The 25,383-nt window shown below is 41.9% G+C and overlaps 1 protein-coding gene and 1 non-coding gene across 4 annotated transcripts; both read right to left on the bottom strand.

Moving 5' to 3' along the window:
- Positions 1 to 951: 951 nt before the first annotated feature.
- LOC118940657 lies at positions 952 to 1,008 on the bottom strand. Its single transcript, XR_005037244.1, has one exon. It is a non-coding gene; the product is annotated as a U7 small nuclear RNA (small nuclear RNA).
- Positions 1,009 to 14,997: 13,989 nt separating this feature from the next.
- Positions 14,998 to 25,264, bottom strand: LOC110493246 (monocarboxylate transporter 2-like). 3 transcript variants are annotated; one of them, XM_021567510.2, is made up of 5 exons: positions 25,100 to 25,264; positions 24,185 to 24,405; positions 21,653 to 21,796; positions 19,096 to 19,938; positions 14,998 to 15,669 (listed from the first exon to the last, which is right to left on the bottom strand). In XM_021567510.2, exons 2-5 carry the CDS (start codon positions 24,399 to 24,401, stop codon positions 15,395 to 15,397), a joined length of 1,479 nt encoding a protein of 492 aa, XP_021423185.2. In that variant the 5' UTR covers positions 24,402 to 24,405; positions 25,100 to 25,264; the 3' UTR covers positions 14,998 to 15,394. The 3 variants fall into 3 exon arrangements, with proteins under 3 accessions (XP_021423185.2, XP_036806467.1, XP_036806468.1); XM_036950572.1 differs by lacking the exon at positions 25,100 to 25,264 and adding an exon at positions 24,750 to 25,070; XM_036950573.1 differs by lacking the exon at positions 25,100 to 25,264 and adding an exon at positions 24,781 to 25,070.
- Between the last annotated feature and the right edge of the window lie 119 nt (positions 25,265 to 25,383).

Raw genomic sequence — 25,383 nt, 5'->3', positions numbered from 1 at the left:
CTGCCAACATTCCTGATATTTAATTGCACACAACTGGTGTCCCGGGTCTAAATCAGTGCCTGATTCGAGGGGAACAATGAAAAAACACAGTGGAACTGTCTTTGAAGTCCAGAGTTTGAGGGCTCTACACTATACTTTCTTGTTTTGTCACAGAAACTGAAATTAGGTGAACAATTAGGCAAATTACATTTTAGAAACCAGGAAATGGCGGAGCGAATTCTGCATAGTGCATCTTTCATTTTACTAACCTGTAACAAGTCCAGAGAAAGTCTAGTTAAACATCTATCTGTCGAATTGACCTGAAATCGCCTGCTGCTGTGGAGATTATAGCTTTCCAGCATTGCAGCAAGGGTTACCCACATAAAAGTGTTATAGTATACCATAACATGGTATAAATATTATAGTATTCACTGTAGTGTTTTTTCAGCCTTTATTGTAGTATTCACTGTAGTGTTTTTGCGGACTGTAGTATGTGCTATAGTATTTACTGTAGTGTTCTTGCAGACTTTACTATACTGTAGTATTTACTGTAGTGTTTTTGCGGACTTTACTATACTGTAGTATTTACTGTAGTGTTTTGCGGACTTTACTATACTGTAGTATTTACTGTAGTGTTTTTGCTGACTGTAGTACGCTGTAGTATTTACTGTAGTGTTTTTGCAGACTTTACAATACTGTAGTACTTACTGTAGTGTTCTTGCAGACTGTAGTATACTGTAGTACTTACTGTAGTGTTCTTGCAGACTGTAGTATACTGTAGTATTTACTGTAGTGTTCTTGCAGACTTTACTATACTGTAGTATTTACTGTAGTGTTTTGCGGACTTTACTATACTGTAGTATTTACTGTAGTGTTTTGCGGACTTTACTATACTGTAGTATTTACTGTAGTGTTTTTGCAGACATTACTATAGTATTTACTACAGTGTTTTATTATCTTTGACATAGAAATGGAGGCTTTCTTTTTCAGGAAACCAGCTGGAGAAATACTAAAAGAGCACATTTTCTATAAAGTGTAGATAGTTACACTGCCGGCCAAAAGTTTTAGAACACCTACTCATTCCAGAGTTTTTCTTTATTTTTACTATTTTCTACATTGTAGAATAATAGTGAAGACACCAAAACTATGAAATAACACATATGGAATCATGTAGTAACCAAAAACGTATTGATTACTACACAGCCACCCTTTGCCATCCTTTCCCTTGATGACAGCTTTGCACACTCTTGGCATTCTCGCCAAAGGGTTCTCCCACCAAGTCAAAACGGGGATCCGTTTTGGCCACCGCCCACCGGGCCAAGCTCCCAACCACCAGGCAACCAACCATCAAAGATTCCCCACAGTTCCCCAAAAGCTGCCCCTCAACCATCCAAAACCTCTCCCTCTCCTTGTGCTGATCTATTGGAGTCGTGGTGAGAGGGTTACATAAGCTAGTGACATCATCATTCTACTCTCTATCCAGTACCTCCCTAACGATGAGACTCTTTGATCTCTTGGAGCAATTAGCTCATGGTGGAGATAAAGATAGGCCAGTCTCCTCCTCTCCTCCTCTTCTCCTCTTCTCCCTTCATCCACCTCTTCTCTTCTTCCTCTACTTCCCCCTCCTTGGCTATGTGGCGAGGCCAGGCGATGTGAGGGAGGAAGATGACAGCCTCACTTTCTGTGAACATCCTTATCAGCTCGGCACATATTGATCACATTAACATTACCTCACACTCTAATCAATGGCTGGCCCAGCTACTGAGCTGTGCTTAAAGTGAAGACAAAGGATTTTATTTTTCATCATCTCATCTCATCTATCATCTCTATCTCCTCCTCCCGCTTGCTCTTTGTTTATTTATCTCTCTCTTTCTTTCTCTGCCTCTTCCCTGTCTCGGTCTCTCTCTTTCACTCACTCATCCTCTCTCTTGATCCCTCGCTTTCTCCCTCCATTTTCCCCTCCCTCTCTGTTTTTATGATGGGGACCCAGGTGTTGGCTGAAATGGAGGACATGAAGACAGTGGAGAGAGCTATTGAGCAAGCAGCAGGAGTTAAATGGAACAAATACAATCCCTGTTTTTGTTTCTTGTGGGTAACTGAACATCACCAAAATATGTTCTTACATGCGCATGCACAGACACACACACACACACACACACACACACTGATAAACAACCTTGTAAACCCTACACTACAGCTTTGTTCCAATGTCCTGCAGCAAATATTCTCTGTGATCTTTCAGAATTGATAGTGACCCCCTTTATATCCATTTCTCTCCAACACAAACAGCAGAGCCAGCAGACTGTGGATGTAGCCCCTGCAGAACATAAGCATTACTGTCAGTCTCTCACCAGAGCATGCCCAAATCCTTAGAGCAACTTTGGAGCAAATGTATTAATATGATTTACATGAAGTTCAACTTCTCGCATGCAGCCAAGGAGGCCATTCTAAAATAAGCAGTGGTGACAGAGCCTATGTGTTATGTGTGTCAGACCCGGGGCAGGGGGGTCTCCCAGGGGAGCGCTGGCCTGGAAATGACACAGACTATGAGAAGAACCCAGATGCAGGAGAATCAGTCATCTCATCTGCAGGGGCCAAAAAAAAGGACAAAGATGCATTACAGGAGCTATGGACACAAACACCTGATATTTCACGCATAAGGGTTTAAATGTTATTTCAGAGAGGGATTATTATGCAGGAGAGATGATTCAAGGGCATGTTTTCAGCACCAAGAACACTTCATCTTTTCAGAGGCACTGTGGTAGCTATATTTTTCGAAGCGCATATTTACAGAAAAGAGCATTATTTATGACATTATTCTAAGGACTATACTGAGGATTTCTTACACACTAAATGACCTTCCAAGATGTTTGATGTATAACTAGGTAATAACAGCTTTAATATAATAACAAGCGGTCAAAGACAGCGATGATACTGACATTGCTGAAATATAGCAATATACAGTATTATGATAAAATAAGTGGTCATGTCATAGTCATGTTTACCGCAAGGTCAATATCCTCTCCAACATCTTGACTGCATTATAATCTGCAACTAAACTGACACCTTTTAAAGTGGAATGATTTTTGAGAAACCACAATGGAATCTCTGGAGAGCTGAGGTGATAGAAGAGGAGGAACACAATCCAGTGTCAAATGGAACATGAGGTACAGAAGAATGATTCCCTCCAGAGCCACACAGAATGGCCTGGAATATTCTAACAGGGCCATGGCACGCAACAAGAAACACCAGGACCTGTAAAAAGCAAGAGCTTCACACTTAAGCAAAGGCACCATGCCGTAAAGCGAAAGAAAAGCCCTGTGTCAAGGGTATCAACAACACTACAGACCCAATGTCCCCCATGCATGCCTCCACTATTCCCAGCCACAACTGTGAAATTACCAGAATGCCTTCCTCTTAACTGTGAAAAGGTGAAAAAAACTCAAATTTCAACACCTAGTTTTAGCTTGAGACCCTAAAGACAACTGTGACCGAGTCAGAAACCCATCAAACAGAGAGAGGAGGAAGTAAGGATTCATTTAACCATGTAAGGAACTTTCTAGCCATGCAAATCTGATTGTCAGTTTCTGCCAGGAAATCTATCACCACAGTGCGATATTAATTACTCCTGCAGGATCCATTCTATATTTAATATGCAGGGTGCATCCAGTCATTACCAGCCTGTGTTTCAGCCCTGGCCTGCATGTCAGCAGTAATCAAATCTAAATGTTAACAACAACACGTCCAGCAATCAATACAGAGGAGGAAGGAGGAGGGGGAATTTACAGCACAATATGAATTCATCATTTCATGTGTGTTTGTTTCTTCATTTTTACACCATGTCAAAATCCTATTGACACATATCAACCTCTCACCCCTTCGTATTCCATGGGGGCTCCCGAGTGGCACAGCGGTCTATGGCACTGCATCTCAGTGCAAGAGGCGTCACTACAGTCCCTGGTTTGATTCCAGGCTGTATCATACCCGGCCTTGATTGGGAGTCCCATAGGGCGGCTCACAATTGGCCCAGTGTCATCTGGGTTTGGCTGGGGTAGGCCATCGTTGTAAATAATAATTTGTTCTTAACTGACTTGCCTAGTTACATAAATGTTCAATTTTTTCAAATAAACATAAAATGTTTTAAAAAATATTCCCTGAATATGATTCTCTCAGTGTTCTTTTGCATCACTTTTCACACAAGCCTACTTTTGTAGTAGATATTCTTCAGTCCACACACATTCAATCTATTTATTGATCCTTTATCAAACATTTCATTATGTATTGTAATACAAAAAAAACAATATTATTTTATTATCACTAAATACGTAGTTGATGAATCAGATTATGCATGACATAATGTATCTGAAGATAACTGCTCCAGTCACCCAGTTTATCAAGCCCTCCAGCTGGTCTAACCTCAGCTTTGTGCAGGGAGTGACCAGAGACTGTCAGACTGCCATCAGCCCTGGCTCAATCAGCCTCAACCGCAGTGCTTAGTTACTGGGCAACAGTCAGATGAGAATTTAAACAGCTCAGATAACGCTGCCCTGAAACTTCAACAGTGGAGCAACACTGACCTCTAGTGTCTGAGAAAATCACAGAACAACTCTGCCTGTTGCTCTCCCACCCCGCAGCTACTTGAGCTCTCAAATTGCTTTCTTAAATCATTCTGAATGTGAGAGGGGACATAGATCAAGCCGTGGAGGAATACAAAAAAAAACAAAGCACTGTGCCAATTACTGGCCGTGGGTCCACATCAGACTTTTAAAAACCTAATCAATCACTTCCCCCTACATGCTATGTGTGTGCGTGTGTGGGTGTGTCTATGTGTGTCACCCAGATCGTAGCCCAGAGTTTACACCACCACTGTAGGTAGACAGTAGCCTACCTCCACTGCCTGAGACTTATTCAGAATACTGAAATGTTTAGTGACCTTGGGATAGCTAGAAATCGGATGTGTGCACCTGTCACACAGCTCTTCTCTCAAAAACCATCCCTCCAGATCAGTTCAGTTCTGTTTTAGACAGGCAGTGAAGAGGCCACCTGCAGGTGTTAGTGCTCAATCAATCAATCAATCAAATTTATTTTATATAGCCCTTCGTACATCAGCTGATATCTCAAAGTGCTGTACAGAAACCCAGCCTAAAACCCCAAACAGCAAGCAATGCAGGTGAAGAAGCATGGTGGCTAGGAAAAACTCCCTAGAAAGAGTGTGTCAGGGGCACTGAGCTATAATTATAACAGTTAGGGGCAACCCAGGAGTCCTCCCAGGCCTGGACAGGCTCATTAGTATAGGTATGTTACTGAACACAGGGATCCACTGTAACAAACAGGCAGGGCCAGGGCTGACAACAACAAAAACATTCTACTGTGAAGAAGAGACATGTTCGATTGGCACCACGTTCACACAGGCAGGACTGAACAGATGCCATTAATTTCTGCTGGCCACTGGCCCAAAGATCAGTTGGCCACCCATCTCCAAAAAACACCAACCAGTAATGAATGAAATTAATGCTCAACTCAGTGATAAGACAGCAAGAAGCTACACTACATAGTTCATTCCTTCTTTCCAATTCCCTTTCTCTGTTCCTCTCTTTCTCCCAACCCCGCTCCCCCATGCCACCCCCTCCCTCTCTCTCCCTCTTTGTATCTTCCTCTCACTCTCGCTTCCTCAATCTCTTTCACTCTCTTTCACTCTCTCTCTGTGTCCCTCTCTCCCTCTTTGTATCTTCCTCTTCTTGCGCTCTAGCTCTCTTTCTCTTTCTCTCTCTCGCGTGCTCTAGGTCTCTTTCACTCTCTCTCTCTGTCTCTCTCTCCCTCTTTGTATCTTCCTCTCTCTCTCGCGCTCTAGCTCTCTTTCTCTTTCTCTCTCTCTCGGGCTCTAGCTCTTTTTCTCTCTCTCTCGCTGTCTCTCTTCGGCAGTTGGCATGTTGGTTGCTGATGCATTCCTATGACATATTGAGGTAATAAAAAGCCCCTCCTCTGGGACGGCCATGCTGGTCTAATTAAACACCTCCTCCGCGACCTTATTGCGGGAGGCAGTTGCCATGGAATAGCAATACATTTGGGCCCTGCATCATCTAGATCTCTCATCTCCAATTTATAGGGTGTCGTTACCTCAAAAGGCCCAATTACACAAAATAATCTCCTCAGTATAAATGAGCTGGATTGACCCCCAGCCCAGAGACACTACTTTGATAGGAGGGGTACAGACTGTTTGTGTTTGTCGAGCACATGTGAGATGGATGGAGAAAGGTTGTCTTATCACTATGTGCAGTAGGTTATAGTTCCCCAACCAATAGAATGAATAAACATGACCAAAGAACACTATCTTCCCTGCATAAGTGGAAGCAAATAGATTTTTTTCTGCCCCAGGCAAGGTAAATAAATGTACAGGCCGCTCTTGAATAAGCAATCCGGAGGCCAGTTTGTAGTTATTCCCCCTCTCATTATTAACCAGAGAAGAACATTCAATGAACATGAAGAACATTAAATCCTAAGCCATATGTCTCATGTTGCTCAAAAACATAATTACTTCCTACTAAATAACAAGATGCTTTCTATATTGTGTGACTGAGTGGGTGTGTGTAGACACAAGGCAAGCTGAGGAGATGAGAGAATCCAAAATAGCAAAGTAAAGAGTGTGAAACTGAGACACCTGGTGCTGTGCAATGTGTGGTCAACCTGTAAGACTTCAGAGGTTGTGTGCTGTGTGTGTGCTGTGTGTGTGCTGTGTGTGTGCGCTGTGTGCGTGTGTGTGTGAGGGGGTTGAAGGTGTCCTTTGATTTGGCCTGTTGTGCACTGGGGCTCAGTGCGACAGATGACTCAGCACCTGTCATCACGATTCACCACTCATCAGTCATCCTCTCCATATGCTGCCCATTAAAACCAGACATGTGAGCAACTTCCTGGCAAAGTCCAAGCACCTACTGACCCACTCCACATCTGCTTACAAAGCCTTAATCACATTCAGTGGAGAGATGAAGAGGAAGAGAAGAGAGAGAAAGAAAGAAAGAAAGAAAAAGAGAGAGGGAAAGAGAGATTGAGTGTGAGAGTGTGCGTGTGTACGTGTGTGAGTCTGGGTTTCTGAGAAAGAGATGCAGAGGTCATTCTCTTCAAAAAGCCAGGATTCAAAGAGCAGGGAGTTTCAAAAGGAACCAGCACTGAGGGCAGTTTGGTTTGAACTGTGTTTGTGAAAAGGACTCTGGGTAAGAAATACATTTCTGAAGACCATTAAGTGAGTTTCTGTCAGAGCTAGGAGAGGAAAGTAGTATGAGAAATGAGGGGGGGGGGGTGGAGGAAGGCATCAGCACATCTGCAGAGGGGCTACAGGGGGCGGTACAGGAAATGTACAGAAGCAGCAACAGTGTGTGCTCACATTGAGGGAGGAAGAGAGAGAAAGATAGAGAGAGAGAAGAGAGAAAGGGAAAGAAATAGTGAGACACATAGTGGGACAATAGTGGGACAATAGTGGGACGCTTAATGGGACAATAGTGGGACACATAATGGGACAATAGTGGGACGCTTAATGGGACAATAGTGGGACACATAATGGGACAATAGTGGGACACATAATGGGACAATAGTGGGACACATAATGGGACAATAGTGGGACACATAATGGGACAATAATGTGACAATAGTGGGACAATAATGTGACAATAGTGGGACACATAATGTGACAATAGTGGGACACATAATGGGACAATAGTGGGACACATAATGGGACAATAGGGGTACTGTCACGCAGTAGACTTTAGATTGCTTTGCATTGCTTTCAATTTTTTTGTTTGGTCAGGGTGTGATGTGGGTGGGTATTCTATGTTTTGTTCTATGTTTGTATTTCTATGTGTTTGGCCTGGTATGGTTCCCAATCAGAGGCTGCTGTCAATCGTTGTCTCTGATTGAGAACCATACTTAGGTAGCCTGTTCCCACCTGGTGTTTGTGGGTAGTTTTTTTCTGTTTTGTGTGTTTCACCTGACAGAACTGTTTCGTTTCTTTCATTCACTTTAGTATTTTGCTTTGTGTGTTCAGTCTAATAAATTAACATGGACACTTGCCACGCTGCATATTGGTCCGATCCTTCCTACTCCTCCTCAGATGAAGAAGAGGTTCGTTACAGGGACACATAATGGGACAATAGTGGGACACATAGTGGGACAATAGTGGGACACAAAATGGGACAATAGTGGGACACATAGTGGTAGAACATTGTGCTACGTGCTGTGACTCCCATCTCTGCCTTCAGGAAGCTGTGTGTGTGTGTATGTCTGTGCATGCATGCACATGTGGGTGTTTGAGTTACGGGCCAGCATCGGCCCACATTCCCTGCTCAACCTGGTGCTGTAGTGATGGCTACAGCATTACAGTGTCAGTGGCCCTGTGCCCCTCCACGCCAGCTCCTTCACACACTCATAATAAAAACACTCCATCACCCGATCAAGCTCAGCCGCACAGACCAATCACATGCAACAGCCCAAAGAGAGCAAATTAATTATAGATGTACGTTAGATTACTTTCACTACCTCCCCTGGTCCATGGATGGGACAGAGAGAGTGACTAATGAAATAGTGTTTCAATACCTCCTCTAGCCGTGAACTCTCTCCTGTCTCTCTTACTCTCTACTGCTCTCACTCTTTTTCCAACCCTCTATTTCGCCTTCGCTTTTCTACCCCACGTCTTCTCTGCGCTGTACCTCCCCTCCTTTACTGCCTCTCTCCCTCTCTCTCTCCTTCCCTCCGTCTATCTCAATGTGGCTGACTGCTGAACAGTGAGAAACTGGTGCTTATTTTTATTCTAAGGAGGGCTGTGCAGAAAAGGCCATGTCAAATGTTGGTGTGAATAGATAATGCATTAAGGAAGGTCTACTGGGGGGGATGAGAGGTGGAGAGAGAGGTGAATTGTGCAAAGAAGACCGAAATGACCCAGGATCCATCACTGCAGGATTCCTAACAGGGGAAAGTGTGAAATAGGTTCTGATCCATGTAGGTACTGGAAAGAGAGAGGAGAGAAGGGGAGGGATAGATTATGGCCAGACTCCACAATAAGGGAAAAAGTAAACCCTCCAGTATATACCATCTCTCATATGAACAATATACAAAACTCACACATATAAAGATAGTGCAACAGACCCAACTGTTAAACAACTTCATTTTGGTCAGAATAACCCCCCTTGAGGTAATGTTTAAACTGGTCAATATTTATATTGTCTTCAATCATAGGAAATTCTTCTGTCCTACATTCAACTGAAAAAAAGTGCCTCTCAAAAGGAATATATTCTGAATATATTGTCTAGGTCTAGCGTAAATTGTCACAAAGACGGTTCTGCTCACCCTCCCACTCTGTACTGTAAAGCAATCTAATCTGGCATTTCTTGCATGATGTCCAACCGTACACATAGGGACACATTCTGACATTTAACAAAGCAGTTTGTCAAACCTAAGCCGCCTTTGATGAACCTCACTTTCATATGGTTAATAATACAAACACGCAGAGAACACTCCAATGGGAATCACACATTACCAAACATCCCATCTACAATACATAATGAATTCTCCCTGGGCTGCTTAGTGTGGAAATAGTACAGGTCTGACATTATACTCCAGGGTACAGGGATGTTCTCTCTAAACTAATAACTAGAACACGTCATCTCCAAAGACAGATAGACAGACAGACAGAAGGTTTCCCCAGAGTTGTGTCAGTGTGCTATGCTTGATCCTACAACAGTAGCAGAAGCAAGATAAGCATACTGGTAGCCTCTGTTCTGCTTGCACAACATCTATGCCTATCTAATCTGTGAAGCTCAGAGAAACACAACCCATTCAATTTCTACTGCTGATAGATGGTGGTGCTCTTTGAGCCCTGAGGGACTACATTTCTCCATCTCACCACGGCCGACTGTGTTTCTTGTGCAAGCCAACTCTAAATTCATCAGATGGGCATTATCTTGTACACAGCATAGACCTGCAGTACCAGGTGTCAAGGGTCAAGAAAAACATCCATTCAACTAACAGTATATCCATCTTATTTCATGTTAGGCTTTTCACCTGCTGTAGCAATTACACTTTCTTAATGAAGACTGTCTTTAATTTGACTATTGTATCTTAGTTCTTAACTATAATTGACATTCTACTGTGGTCTGTCATTCCGTGTCACATATTTTACATGCACGGTTCACCATCTCAGGTCATTTTGATCCCAAGAAGAAACTATTGGAAAAAACAAAACATCATTATACATTTAAATAATGTTATATGAAATAGAAAATAACCAAAACAGACTATTCATTTAGCAAAATTACAGTTCAATACAAATGTTTCCTTTAAAAAAATGTGTTCAATCCACAAGTACTAAAAAGCAGATTTACCATCATTTGATTGGAATATCATAAAACATTTTAATATACTTAATTTTATTGACAAAAAGTTATTTATCCATTGATCCTGAGAGACAATGACCACAACTATGGCTTAGTTTTATTTATTCACTTACCCTACAGCTAGCATCAGCATTGCTGCTTGTGAAACAATGGGAGTGGTAGGACCTATTGCAGGAGGCTTTAAAAAGTTAGCCCAAATCCTCAAAGTCACTTCAAATCAAATGTTATAGCAACGCAAATACCATAACAAGTTGCACATGTAGAATATTGGAGGATTTTATAGAAATTCTGGTATTAATATACAATTTTCCGAAGAATAACTATTTTTTGGCAAAATACACACCAATACAGTCATACGTCATTATACCCAGTTATAACTACTGTATATGCGAGCCCATAAGGTGCTCCATCTCTGCAGGTGATCTGTCTGTCAGGCCATGATCACTCCGACAGGTCCTCCTCCACCTTCTGGGGATATGTTTTAACTTAACAGTACATCTCCAGAGAATATCTGGATTCAAATAAATACTTCTTTAGATTTGCCCTAGAATAACTACTTTTTGGAGAAAACATACCAATACATCTCTCTGTGTACATTCAGAGTGTATCTAAGTTCTGTATTGCAGTTCTATCAAGTATTTAAACAATTGGCATATGTTGTATACCATTATCAGATTTATATATGCACAAAAATGAGGCAATTTTGGTTTTGTACACAGTCATTTGATACGTGGTACAGCTATATCTCTGCAGATTATCTGTCTATCTGGTCAAAATCTGTGACACAGGTCCCGCTCCACCCTCTGGTGGTATGGATAACTTGCTATCCATCTCCAGAGAAACATATATGAAAATAAAGTTTTGTTCTGTGTTTACATTTTTAGTTTAGAACATACATTTTTTTTCAAAGTCCATATTGATACAGAAACACCAAAAAATGATTTAGAATTTTTAAGAACAAGTTTATTGACAAGGTCATAAAAATATGAAGCAGAGTAAAAACACCTTTGGGCTATGATAGAAAATGTGTCTCTGGGGTTCAAATGACCCCAGTCGGTAGTCTGAGGGTTAAAATGACCCCAGTCGGTAGTGTGAGGGTTAAAATGACCCCAGTCGGTAGTATGAGGGTTGAAATTACCCCTGTTGGTAGTATGAGGGTTAAAAAAAAGTTTGTCAAACCTAAGCCGCCTTTGATGAACCTCACTTTCATATGGTTAATAATACAAATACGCAGAGAACACTCCAATGGGAATCACACATTACCAAACATCCCATCTACAATACATAATGAATTCTCCCTGGGCTGCTTAGTGTGGAAATAGTACAGGTCTGACATTATACTCCAGGGTACAGGGATGTTCTCTCTAAACTAATAACTAGAACACGTCATCTCCAAAGACAGATAGACAGACAGACAGAAGGTTTCCCCAGAGTTGTGTCAGTGTGCTATGCTTGATCCTACAACAGTAGCAGAAGCAAGATAAGCATACTGGTAGCCTCTGTTCTGCTTGCACAACATCTATGCCTATCTAATCTGTGAAGCTCAGAGAAACACAACCCATTCAATTTCTACTGCTGATAGATGGTGGTGCTCTTTGAGCCCTGAGGGACTAAATCTTTCCATCTCACCACGGCCCTGACTGTGTTTCTTGTGCAAGCCAACTCTAAATTCAAACACAGTATAGACCTGCATTAGCAAGGTCAAGAAAAACACCCATTCAACGAACAGTACATCTATCTTTCTAGCTTTTCATCGAAGGTAAAAATGACACTATCTTAACAAAGAGTGAGTCTTTCATTTCCATATTGTATCTTAGTTCTTAACTAGAACTGACATGTTCATGTGGTCTGCCAATCAGTGTCTTATATCCTAATTTCACAAGAGAAGCATGTACAGTACCAGTCAAAAGTTTGGACACACCTACTCACTCAAGGATTTTTCTTTATTTGTACTATTTTCTACATTGTAGAATAATAATGAAGTCATCAAAACTATGACATAACACATATGGAATCAAGTAGTAACCAAACAAGTGTTAAACAAATCAAAATATATTTGATATTTGAGTTTCTTCAAAGTAGCCACCCTTTGCCTTGATGAGTTTTGACTTCTTTCATAGTTTTGACTTCTTCACTATTATTCCACAATGTAGAATCTGGATCTGAACCAGGGTGCCTGTAGTGATGCCTCTAGCACTGAGATGCAGTGCCTTAGACCGCTGCGCCACTTGGGAGCCCCCCCAAATACAGGTGTGTCAAGCTTGTAGCTTCATACCCAAGAAGACTTGAAGCTGTAAACGCTGCCAAAGGTGCTTCAATGAAGTACTGAGTAAAGGGTCTGAATACTTATGTAAATGCCATATTTCAGTTTTAGATTTTTAATACATTTGCAAAAATGTAAAAAGAAAACGGTTTTTGCTTTGTCATGGGGTAAAACAATGTAATCCATTTTAGAATAAGGCTGTGAAAAAGTCAAGGGGTTTTCCGAATGCACTGTATGTTACATTTTGTATAGTTACATAAGAGAGATGGTTACATAATGAATAAACAAATGTAGGGTGGATGGGTAGGCATATAACGTGAGTTTTTAGCAACTCAAACGTTGTGAGTATGAATCTTATCATGGACAACTTTAACATTTTAGCTAATAAGCAACATTTCAACTACTTACTACTTTTTAGCTACTTTGCATGTTAAATAACCCTTCCCTTAACCTTAACCCTTTATTAACCTAACTCCTAAACTTAACTTTAACTCGTAGCCTAACCAACGTTTGCCAGCTTTCTAGTGTTAGCCACCTAGCCAGAATTCGTAACATATCATACGTTTTGCAAATGGTAATTCATAACATATCATATGAAATGGGTGATGGACATCCACAAATTTATACAGTACATAACATATGAAACGTAACAAATCATACTAAATGGAGTGTCTCGGATTTATGTACAACATAATACAAAATGCTCTGAGACCAGGTTGTGTCGACATGACCTCAAAGTTCTGTGGAGAGGTTGGTCACTCAACCACCCCTGTGGACACACCAGAGACCACCAGGAAGTTGTTCTGAGGAAAAGCATAAAGGGACATTATGGGAACACACAGGGTGTAGATGGGGGTTAGGCAGGGGGTCAACATGGTGGAGGGAGCGGAGTGAAATGAAATCTTATAATAATAATAAGATCCTCAGCCTCAGCGACCATCCCCCGGTCTCTGGGGCATCCACCACCTTGTCATGTCCCAGGACCTTGGGCTGGGTTCAGTGGGCTGGTGTGTGTTCTAACTTATTGGCATAGTGATTTGTTGAGTGTTTCAGACTGCATGCGGCTCAGAGCGCTAGCCTGGAACATCGGGGCATTGATTCATTAGCTAGTCACACCCTTAGCGCTGACATTTTCAAACTTGTTACACAGCGTTCCAATTGGCGTGAAAAATTGGACACAGCTACAAACAAACAGTCATGGCTGCATTGTAAATCTGGCTTTGACACCATGTTGACTGTCATTTTCCTCTCCCAATGTTAACATGCTGATAAGAAATAGAACACACAGACATGGTTTTGTCTTAGCTGAATTGTAATGATAAAATTACAAGAAACAATAATCTTACCCATTTTAATAGCTACATGAGTAGACACAGGTGAATGACAGGGTATTCACATCTGGTGAATTGTAATTGATATCATTTCTTTATGAAATAATTATATGCAAATACTGAACGATAATGATGTCATTTTTTGCTGAGCACTCTACTCAACAATCATATTTACTTCAAAAATAGTTCTTCTACAGCATTTAAAAAAGTGAGTTCCCATCAGTGTCTTATAACAATAAACGCATCTTTAAAAAGACACTAATGCAAAGCTACAACCGATCTAGACATGAATTACATGGTTGTCATCATAGACTTCATAACAGCTGAAACTGTTTGTGCATTCATTCTATGATCTATATGTGAAAATGTAAAAGCAGACATTTATTTTGGTCATATTCAAATATAAATGGATCCTGAGCAAGAATATAAAATGACATCATTATGTCTGTAACAGTGCATGTAGAAACATGTGGCATTCTTCATTCACTCATTGGAACATCAATACAGGTGGAAGAGTAAAATGTTTATGACTACCTCAAGGCTGAAATATTACATCGTCAGCATGTACGTGACACACATCTCAACTGCTAACGTGTTCAGTTTCATGATTGATATAACATATGAATTTAACTGTCAAAATTCACAGAATAACAATCAATATAAATGTAAATATAATTTTTAGGTGGTTTTAACTTATACGGTATACCTAGGGCCAGGAGAATTTACTGAGCACAAAAGAAAAAATGGATACTAGCTGGAACTGCGATACTAGTGGGGAGTGGCACACCTGCAGCTCAAATAAATAAATAAAGGCCCAGAAAAGATTACACTGCTATTTGATCTCATACAGTCAGAAGTACTTTCCAAACAGCCTTTGTCAGCATGGGGGAAAAACTGCTACATGGAGAAAAACAGCATAAGAGTAAAAACTTCAGGAGTGTCCCCCTCCAAGGTTAGTAGTAGTAGTGTGTGTGTGTGTCAAATCAAATTTTATTTGTCACATACACATGGTTAGCAGATGTTAATGTGAGCAAAATGCTTGTGTGTGTGTGTGTGTGTGTGTGTGTGTGTGTGTGTGTGTGTGTGTGTGTGTGTGTGTGTGTGTGTGCGTGCGTGCGTGCGTGTGTTAATTAAGCTTTCAGCTTCAGAAGCAGCCACAAAATAGGGGAGCAACGCTGGAGTCACCTAGGTGGCACTCAGTGGAAAAGGGAGATTTAAACAGCATCTGGAGCTCTGTACTAGGGATTAATATTTTTCAGAGAATCTACCAAATTTCAATACCGGGGGGGGGGGGGGGGGGGGGTGGGGGGGGGGGGTGGACTATATACAGTATTGGGTAGGCCTATATACTGATATACTGGCATCAATATATGAGAGTGTACTTGTAAACAGTGGTATCATGCATGGCTTAATTTAGTCTCTTCCGCTTCTGATTCGTCTCCCTAGGGGATATGTTGCTTCTTAGCCTCCTTCCCTGCCTCTCCTTGCTCCTCTGAGGAGGTCTCTCCCCTCTCCCTCAGCCCCAGGCCCTGCTCCTGGTCCTGCTCCTGGCTCTCACAGCCCTCCTCTACCTGTCCCTCCTCCTGCCGCCTCTCCCGCTCCAGCATCCTGTAGTTGTAGATATTCATAACAAAGAGGAAGAGTCCTGCGAACACCATCACCGCTCCACACATGAGGTACAGGTACTTGTAGTCACCAAAGGTGTCCACCAAGGCTCCTGAAGGGGAGGAGAGGGGAGATGTTACTGAAGGTTACATAAAGTAGCTAACTTTTCCCCCCTATCAGATAAAAAGTTCAGTTATAGGAAGGATAGTTAGACAAGATGCCCACAAAATCCCCCCTGCTTATAGTATATTCCTATCAACAGTTTGTTAGGGGTTAAGGTAAGCCTTTCCCCATCTCTCTCCACGAGGTGAATCAGGAGGTGTAACATGGGTATGGTTTAGATGTTCTTTTCAAACTCTGTTCTGTAGAGAAGAAGATCCTACTGGAGACATGACATGGAGCCATTACACCTGACCTTGCTTGCCACAGCTCTCTGGGAAGGCAATTTTGTCTGCTGCACCAGAACAAATCAGGAGTGTGGCCATGTCGATTCTGAAAACGATCAAAATCTAGCCCGCTTCAGAGGAAAAGTGACAAATGGAGTTTATATCAGATTGGAGCCATAAGCTTCTTGAACCTCCCCCTGGATCGATCTGCAGTCCTCCCCAACTCACTCAGCCTCCAAAGTGAACATCTAATCAACTGTCTGTCCATCCGTCTGTGCATACTGTATATCAATTTGCAGGATCATGCAAGTCAGATGTTTGTAGGAACCACTAAATTGATTCATGAAGGGAAGATCAACTGTGACAACAGTGTACTTTCCCAAGCTATTGTGTGCTCAGTTGAAGGTCATTGACTAATTCATTCACAATGAATAACTTTAGAAAGTATAAGACAAGAGCTTGGAACTAGAAGGTTCTATCTGTAAAAAGAGGATTCTGAGATAATTGGCTTTAAAGTTCCGAACCTTCATTGGTTTGAATGGTTTCAGCTATTTTATCTTGTATTCTTTCAAACTTAACAACATGAATTATATAGGAAGAGAATATAAAACAGAACAAGGCTATGTCAATAACACAATTTTTTGTAAAAATGCAGAAAGAAAGGTATAGTTCCAAGCAGTCGAACACCCACAGCAGAGCGACACTACATGATTTAACCACACCCCTTTTATGTATCTTATGTAACGTTGCCTTGTTTATGCAATGAGACAGGGCCTTTGATTGCTCTCTATATTTCAAACTTATATTGAGGTGTTTATCTGTAATGGACTCATTTCCCGCAAACATCAGTAACTAATGGTCAATTACCGAGTCTGGCATTATTGAATCATCTGGGAGACACAATCAACACAACACCCCACTATACATAAACACAGAGTTAGGTTGTTAAATAGAAGGGCAGTTTTCAGGTTAGGTAAACCAATTAAAAGACAGGTCTTAATGAGTCAATTTTCAATTAAGTTGAGGATGGGGGCATGAGTTTGTCTCTCTCACTCTGTGTGTTTGTTTGTGCGTGTGTGTGTGTGTGTGTGTGTGTGTGTGTGTGTGTGTGTGTGGAGGTCACTTTGCCCGTGGTCCAGTACAAAGCAGCAACAGGGACATGGTCTGATTAATGGCGTTCTATCCTGTGGGTGTGTGCAGATGACCATCACCCTCATTAAGGCAACCCTTGATTGGCTGAATGGTAATTAAGTCCATCTGGCAGAGTCACCTCTTTTTTAAATGTATTCATAGCTTCATTATGGTCCAGGTACGGGCCTCTAATGAGTGAAGTCTGAACTGAGATTCATTAAACACCGAAAGCAAAAGGCTAATTACACCAATTACCTCACTTTCTCCTAATTAGGCTGACCCCCAGGTTTGGGAGGAGGCATGGCGCGGCATGACGAGGCTGGCTGTAATGAGGAGACTTGTAAAGGGAAATGTAGAGACTCTGCCCTCTGGAGAATAACGCTCAATGTGCAGGGAGGCGCTTATTTACCCCCATTAAATGAGCACCTCAGAACAGGGTCGCACAAAACAACCAGGAGGACTATACATTTACACATCATTAAAACTCTGCAGAGGAGAGAGAAGCATAGGAATGCCAACAAACGTGATCCTACTTCTACCAGACAGACTAGACAGACAACCAGTTTGTATGGAGAAGAGAAGTGTGTTCTGACAGAGCCCGTTCTCCCTCCTTTTTCACTCCACCGTTTGTGCCTGTCTGCCATTTCAGAGACTGTGAAATGAGATGGGCTCTAGCAGCACTCTGAGGAGAACATTTGTATTCTGTCAGAGAAAGCCCACAGGTGGTTCAAAGACTAAGCAAGTTCACTTCCATGGAAATGTGTTATTTAACAGCTTGGGCTGAGCAGAGAATGTTAGCATTGTTAGTTCTCCTCTGTGCCAAATAAGACCAAAATGAAAGTGGGCTGTAGGAGACAAAGTTTTCAAAATGTGTGCTATCCCTAGTAATCTCAGGGAAATATGGGCGGGAAACATAACCTTTTTGATTACACACTCTAAAAAGCATGAAAGGAAAAAGGTCCTCTAAAACTCACTGCTTGTGGTTTACAAAAAGAAGACCCGTCTTGGAATAACCTTGCACAATGACTCCTGATGTTCATTTCATCAGTAGTAAGCTATTATTGGGAAAGGTCTTTCTCATCTTAAACCTTAGATTTTGAGAGAGATTTATGCCATAGTAAAGTGTACCAGAGTGTGCACGCTAATTAGGATTTGGGGTTAGGGTCAATGATTTGACTAGTATTATCAGCTAATCAAATGAAGTTGGTAACATCGCAATGGTCAAAGTTTTCCGTAACTCCAATAACTGAAACTCTCCAAGCTTGTGTTTGCAGCCAGTGGCAGTAGGTCTATTCTAGACCGAGGGGACCCGGTAAAGAGAGAAGGGGAAAATAGACTGAGAGAAAGAGTCGCAGAGAGACCTTCATTACCCTTACTTACGGCTTCTTAGCTCCGAAAAATGTTCCATCATTTGTGTGGAGGATGAATCCTCTAGCGGGCGTGCCCTGAAAGCCAGAGCGGCCCGGCTTATTTACGACAGTAAAAAACCGTGACCAATTACTGCTTTTCTCTGGGCAGGCCGTGCGCTCCAGGCCGCCCTGCTCACCGATGATAATCCAATTCTACTGGAATGTCTTACAATAATGACACCCTGGAAAGTAGTTGGGCTCCACTCCGGCACCATGCAGCATGCAGCACACGGCCGTGACCGAGGAGCAGAGTGAGAGAGAGGGGAACAACTGACTGGTGGGTTTTCTCTGCTCCAAATCCATTTTCTGCTTTATTTACCGAAGTTATTCTAAAGAAGGACTTTTCCTATACTCTGACAATAAAGGTTCTCTCAAGTGCATGCGTAACACTGGGATACTGTCAGCCATGTATTAAATGACCATGGAGAGGTGGTCTTGGGGGAAATGGAGGGAGAGTGTTTGTTGACTAAAGGGAAAATAGTGCTTGTCCTTTGTCAATAGGGAGTACGTTTGTCTAAAGGTGTCATAGGATTAGTTGTCTAAGAGCTGTATGGTTGTGTATTAACTTTAGAGAGAGCGGGAATGTGGGCTGTGTGCAGCGTGAAGGCTTACCTCCAATAGGTGGTCCCAGGAGTACGGGGCAGCACTCTATGATGGTGGCCAGTCCCACTGCACTGGAGAACCGCTGAGGCCCCACCAGGTCCATGAGCGTCTCAAACAGCAGGGCACACACCATTCCAAATGCTATGCCAAAGAACACTGAGTAGGCGGCCAGCCCCCCATACCCACTGGCCAAGGGACACAGCAGGTGGCATAAACCATTATAGATGATGGCAAAGCTGAAGAAGTACTGTATCCTGGGCCTGATCCACTTAGTGTTAGCCATCAGCCCTGTCAACGGCCTGGCAAACATGTCTACGAAGCCCATGATGGACAAGAGGAAGGCGGAGGAATACTCGTCGAAGCCATGGCTCAGGGCGTAAGGGGCCAGGAACACTACAGGGGCGAAGAAACCAAAGAACATCACCGCGTTCCCTACGATGTAGATCAGGAAGCCCCTGTGTTTGAAGAGTGAGAGGTCCAGAAACTTGTTGAAGCTGTCCAAACAGCCTTTCTCCAACTGTGTGTTGTGTCCATTCACCTGGGCCTCAGACCGGTGAGTGGTAGGTTTCTTTGGGGTTCCGTTTGTCTGCGTGAGTTGGCCTCCAGTTGGCTTTGGACAAATGGGCCTCATGAGAGAGCCGGCAACACAGCAGTTGAGCAGCAGAGCTCCCAGGATGAAGAAACTGCCCCTCCAGCCAAATTGGTTAAACAGGAACTGGTTGATAGGTGCTAAGGTACAGAGGAAGACTGGACTTCCTGCCATGGCCAGCCCATTAGCTAACGGCCTCTTGACCTGGAAGTACTTCCCAATGATGGTGACGGATGGCTGGAGGTTAAAAGAAAGACCAAATCCTGCGGGAATACAAGAGAGGAGAGCAGTCACGTTCACAAGTTCCATTTTCAGAGGCTAAAACCTTGACATAAACGCCTGGTACTGCAGGATTAAATTAAGACCAATTCTACTTTGTGCACATTAAGGTTCCAACTCATTGAACATTGCCTACTAAAATCTCATTAAGGAAAGCAGGAATAATTTCAGAAATGATTTCTCCATTTAAATGGCAATAAATTACAGGCTCCGGGTAGTCCATTCACTACCACCTCCTTTCCCAAAAATCCAATTTAGTAGCATTTCAGCCTGTAAATGAGCATCTTATTCTCTAAATGAGTCTTCACTTTAAGATGTAAAGCTCCAGGTAGTGACCTCGACTGACCCGTTCCATCATTCTAACATTTACTAAATGTCTTCTGCTCACAATTCCACACTAATGCCCACTGAGCTACACAATTTCCAAAGCCTTATTTTATTAAATGTACAGATAAAAAAATAGTTCTTAGTATGCATTCTTCCTGGATTAAAATGGCATAATGCCAACACAGATTTTGATTAGTTTTCACCTCCAATTATGGCTGTCTCAACATGATTGAATTTGGAGGCTCATTAAAGTACACTGATTAGAAATGAATACTCATTTTATTTATTATTTGTCTCTTTTAGAGGGTACAAACTAAGAAAATCACTTCCATTTAAATGGTAGCTGCATTACCATCTAAACTCACAGGGTGTTTGTGGCAGCTTTCAACAGACTGGTAAGATGTATGTGAGAAAGGGATGTGTGTGTTAGCCTAGCTAGCTCATCTCACCGGGCCAGGGCAGAGGGGATGCAGAGAGATTAGAACACAACACAAGGCCCTATAGCTATAGCCACCTCTTCCCTCTATTAATCTTCCAGGCCTGCGGGCCTGGCGCTGGCTAATGAGTCTCTCTGGGTGGAGGATGGCGGTGACTCCCGTGAGAGGACCAGGACTGAAGCCTACGGGAAAGAACAGGGGTCCTGGTAGACCATACTCTCTGGAAACCGGAATGACACCGTCTTAATTACACCTGCGCTGTCCTCACAGTGCTCCAGCCCAAGCCCAGAGGCTGAGAGACTCCCTGGGCCCAGGCGGCAGGGTAGCCTAGTGGTTAGAGCATTGGACTAGTAACCGAAAGGTTGCAAGTTCAAATCCCCAAGCTGACAAGGTACAAATCTGTCGTTCTGCCCCTGAACAAGCAGTTAACCCACTGTTCCTAGAACGTCATTGACGGCCTAGTTAAATAAAGGTTAAAAAAATAAAAGACAGACTGTATGCCAGGGAGACCTGGCCACCCAGGGAGGATACATACTCCTAAAGGAGCACCACCTGGTTGAGAGATGGGAGAGGGTTGGTCTAGCGGTGGGATAAACAAGTCTCCCTGTCAGGAGACTACTTCACATACACAACATCCAGCAATCGTGCCAGATGTCTTTCCTGAAGAAAACTATGAGGCCTATATCTAAAGTTGTGTTTTATGTATAATGAATCCACTACAGTATCTTCAATAGAACCAATAATTAAATTGCTTAGGTTTTCACATTTAGAGCATATAGTAAGCTTATGGATTAGGCCTACAGAAACTATTAGTATCTCTCATTAGTCAACTTTAATGCATTAAAAACAAGTGATTTCTGTTTCTGTTGGCCCACACATAATATCGCAAAACAAGCCATGTCAATCAAATGTATGGTATGAGTGGGTACCATACCTCCAACGACTCCTACGCATATGTACAAATGCGTAATGGTATTGCCAAAAGAAGCAGTCACCATACCAATGCCACACATCACTCCACCAGCTATGACCACAGGCCGGCTTCCATAGCGATTGACCAGAATACTGCTGATAGGTCCTGCAAAGAAAAAAGTGAAAGAGGAGAGATGAAAAGGGGAGAGAAAGTGTTCGTCTTAGGTTCATGCAGCATTGAGATAATAGATAGGCAGTTGACATCGGACCGATAGATCCCTCCCGAAACCTAACCCTTGATCTTATGTTACCCCTAATGCACTGCTGTTCAAATATCCACACAAAGTAACTTATGTCGGGCGTGAATAGATGGCTGATGTTCTAAATAGTTATCTTACCTACATAAGCAAAGCAGACCAGTGCCTAATTTGCATGTCTCCTGATAATGTTCCCACCAAAAAGTGTGATCAATCATTAAATAGCCGTCTATATTCTGTCTCTCTCTATCCTTCATTCATAACCCTGCCACAGAGAATACGTACAACAGTCCTAACCTAACACCCACTTCTGTTCCCTGCTAAAACCAGAGGATTTAAATAGTCACTAAATCATTCCCTTCAGCATCAATCAAAAAAATATGTAGGCTGACACGAATATTGAAATCTCAACATGCTGACTTTCTAGTCAGTGCTGGAATGATACTGCAAGGCGGGTGATAATTGAAAATTCCTAGTAAACAATAAGAAGATTACAGTTTTGGCATACAGCTGAATCCATTGTCCAAAATTGATTTCATACATTAAAAAAGACATCTTAAATCGTTCTACATTGATCAGGACTTATGCACATCAAAAGGATGTTTAAATGTGAAAAAACAAATCATTTCCCTCGTCAGTTAGACATTCTGACAATGACCTTGGTGTTATACTTAATATAAAAGCAGCTGTACACTGCACATGTTCAAATAATAACTAGCACCCTCATTTTATTTCTGTTTTGTTTTTAATCAAATCTGCTTATGATCACCTACAGAGTTACTCTTTCTCCAGATCTAGTCTTTTATCCTTTTTTATCAATGTAAAATGCTATGTTTAGTCATTACAGCGTAAACTTCGTTTTTTTTTTTTACTACAGCTGAATCGAAAGATAAAAAGATGCACTTTCATATTTACCTATCTACAAGATACAGAAGAAATCTCTGGATTAGCTCTAACATCAAATAAATTCATCCTAGCAGTGACCTTAGCTATTGCTTGATCAGATTCATTCAGCTTAGCAAACCCTGTGTGGATATAGAGACTAGGTGTACATACAGACCGTGTCCTCCTAGTGACTGTGTCACTTTGGGGTGGCATCCCAGACATCATCACAATTTCCTCACCCATTAGAACCTTATCACTCTGGCTCCCTAAGTCATATGTCCCCTGTAATGCTGTCACGTTCATCCCATAGGGACTTGTTGTGAGGCCCAAATGTACTGAACCCATGTCTGATATATTCCCCCTGTCTTTTTTCCACTGTGTGACATTGCAAAAGCAGAGTCAAGGACAATATGATAAAGACATGTGCCTCTGCCACTGTGCGTGGGAATATTTCACAGAATTCTCTATGCTGGTGAATGCAGGTGAGTCAGGAACCCTGTCATCTTTTAACCTTGCAGCCACTGATGGATTTACCTCCAACTTCATTATATTATAATATCTCAGTGTCATCTAATGAGTCATTGAAGGTGCATTATAAAACATCCTTACACTTGAGCCACAGACTGACAATTACGAATATACAAATGTTCATGCAAACAGAGCAAGGATAGACAAAATAAATAACATTTGCAACTGACAGTGCAGACATTTGTGACCTGGATCACTCCATGATGGCCTACTGAACGTGCCCCAGGGTGAATCACCTGCCGCTGCACATCCCCAATGATAAGTGAAAGAGTGGGTTTGTTTAAACATCCAAATTCGTGTCAGATGCAAAAGCACATGAACAACCCATTTCTAACCCTTCCATATGAAGCCTAAAAATAGGCAGGCACTGGTTTAGCAGTTCATTTTACTCAATACATTTTATTTACAGGTTTCCAAGAAAGAGGTTGCTGTCAAAGATCATTACACTAAAGTAAGAGGTAACAAGGTGTTTATTCTATCAACATGATTAAGTAGGTTAGGTTACTTACAATTGCTTGTCTTTCATCTTAAATAGCCTACTACAGTATTTTCTTCAACTAGTAAACTTACTAAATAAACTACAAACAGATGTTACTATCCCTGAATAATATATATGATTTTAGAGGTGACAACTGCACAAAGACTTTACTTTTTAGGCATTCATAATAATTTGAACACAGCAATACTCATTACTCTTGATCAGTTACAGCTATTACAACGGGTCCTCACATGGACGATGTAGGCCTACATTTTAGGGATGAAAAAACAATCAACTGCAACACTCCATAGAAGCCATGCATCCCTTAATACATAATCTGTGCATTGTGGTCATAATTGACTCAATGCTGACTGAGAGCTGCTTGGCTACATGCATGTCTACTCACCACCGGCATACATTGCTGCCAGCATGATGGAAGAAATCCATGCAATCTGGCTGTAGGAGGCACCGAAGATCAGCTGGATGTCTTTGAAGAAGACAGTGAGGGCTTTGGGGAAGGCATACGAGAAGCCGATAGAGATGAAGGCCCCAAACACCACGGCCCAGCCCCAGCCCCCGTCCGGAGGGGTGTCCCGCAGAATAGATGCTGGTGCAGGGGACATGTTTCTGTTGATAGAGGGGAGGAGGATGATGATCTAAGTGTTTCATGAAAGCAAAAACAATCTTGAATGTACCTTTTTTTAGAAAGCAGATGAATCACCAGAGAGCAGTCAATCAAATCATCACTTCATTTACCCAAACCAATTGTTTGACTCAGGGTGTCAGGACTGTGTAATATTTTTTGTTGACATTAAATAAGACCTAAATACGAGTTTATCAAGAAATGTCCTCTGTAGTGGACACCCTGATGCCGCAACTTTGTTTTTCATCTACTGTACCCATTGACTGAAATATAAATGTTGCCATATTTACACCATAATGACCACTAAAGAGGCCAATTTTGAACTTACAATAAAATAATTGTTCACTTTTTTTTTATACCTCCAACACTTATGTTATGTGAAAAAAATCCCAAACTTGTTTTTTTCGTGTCTCAGGGGGATATGGAAGTTGCATCAGTCTACCTGATGAGACGCAAAACCGCAGCACGTAAACGAACGAGGGCACTTTAGTTTAGGTTCTAAGAATGTAATTTCAGAAGTAGCCTAATGATGATTTGTGCTACCCTCAGCAAACGAAGACTCAAATGTGGTTTGTACACGTGGATATCCGACTTGGAATACATACACACAACAGAAAGTTGAAGCGTGTCAAAATATTTTACATTGAATGCAAGACAAAAAAAATTAAACGATCTTACCTTGGTGACGAACAGCGCAGAACTTAAACTCCCAGTTCACGCACAACGTTTCTGAAACATCGATTTGATTTTTCAGTCGACTTTAGACATGTGTACCTCATTTGTACCTATTGGTTCATTGAATTATAACGGTGACTGTCTTCTGCTCCCAAAAGTCCAGGAATTAGCATTTTAGGCTCCTAGGCTATCAATTCTGGCCGGTTTATCTTTTAGCTAAACACATCTATTTCTGATTGTCTTATCTTTCACTAAAAAGGTCACAAGAATGTCGCTACTCAGGGATG

Source organism: Oncorhynchus mykiss, chromosome 17, assembly GCF_013265735.2.
Source record: "Oncorhynchus mykiss isolate Arlee chromosome 17, USDA_OmykA_1.1, whole genome shotgun sequence".
Lineage (NCBI taxonomy): Eukaryota > Metazoa > Chordata > Actinopteri > Salmoniformes > Salmonidae > Oncorhynchus > Oncorhynchus mykiss.
The sequence above is the reverse complement of the archived record's forward strand: the minus strand, read 5'-3'. Positions and strand labels throughout refer to the sequence as shown.

What these genes read in the sequence shown, in the direction of transcription:
- LOC110493246 (XM_021567510.2), bottom strand. Translation starts at nt 24,401, where the DNA reads ATGTCCCCTGCACCAGCATCTATTCTGCGGGACACCCCTCCGGACGGG. An exon ending in GGCAGCAATGTATGCCGGTG is followed by an intron (nt 21,797 to 24,184) that starts GTGAGTAGACAT and finishes TTTTCTTTGCAG; the next exon opens with GACCTATCAGCAGTATTCTG. An exon ending in CCTGGGACCACCTATTGGAG is followed by an intron (nt 15,670 to 19,095) that starts GTAAGCCTTCAC and finishes CCTCCCCTTCAG; the next exon opens with GAGCCTTGGTGGACACCTTT.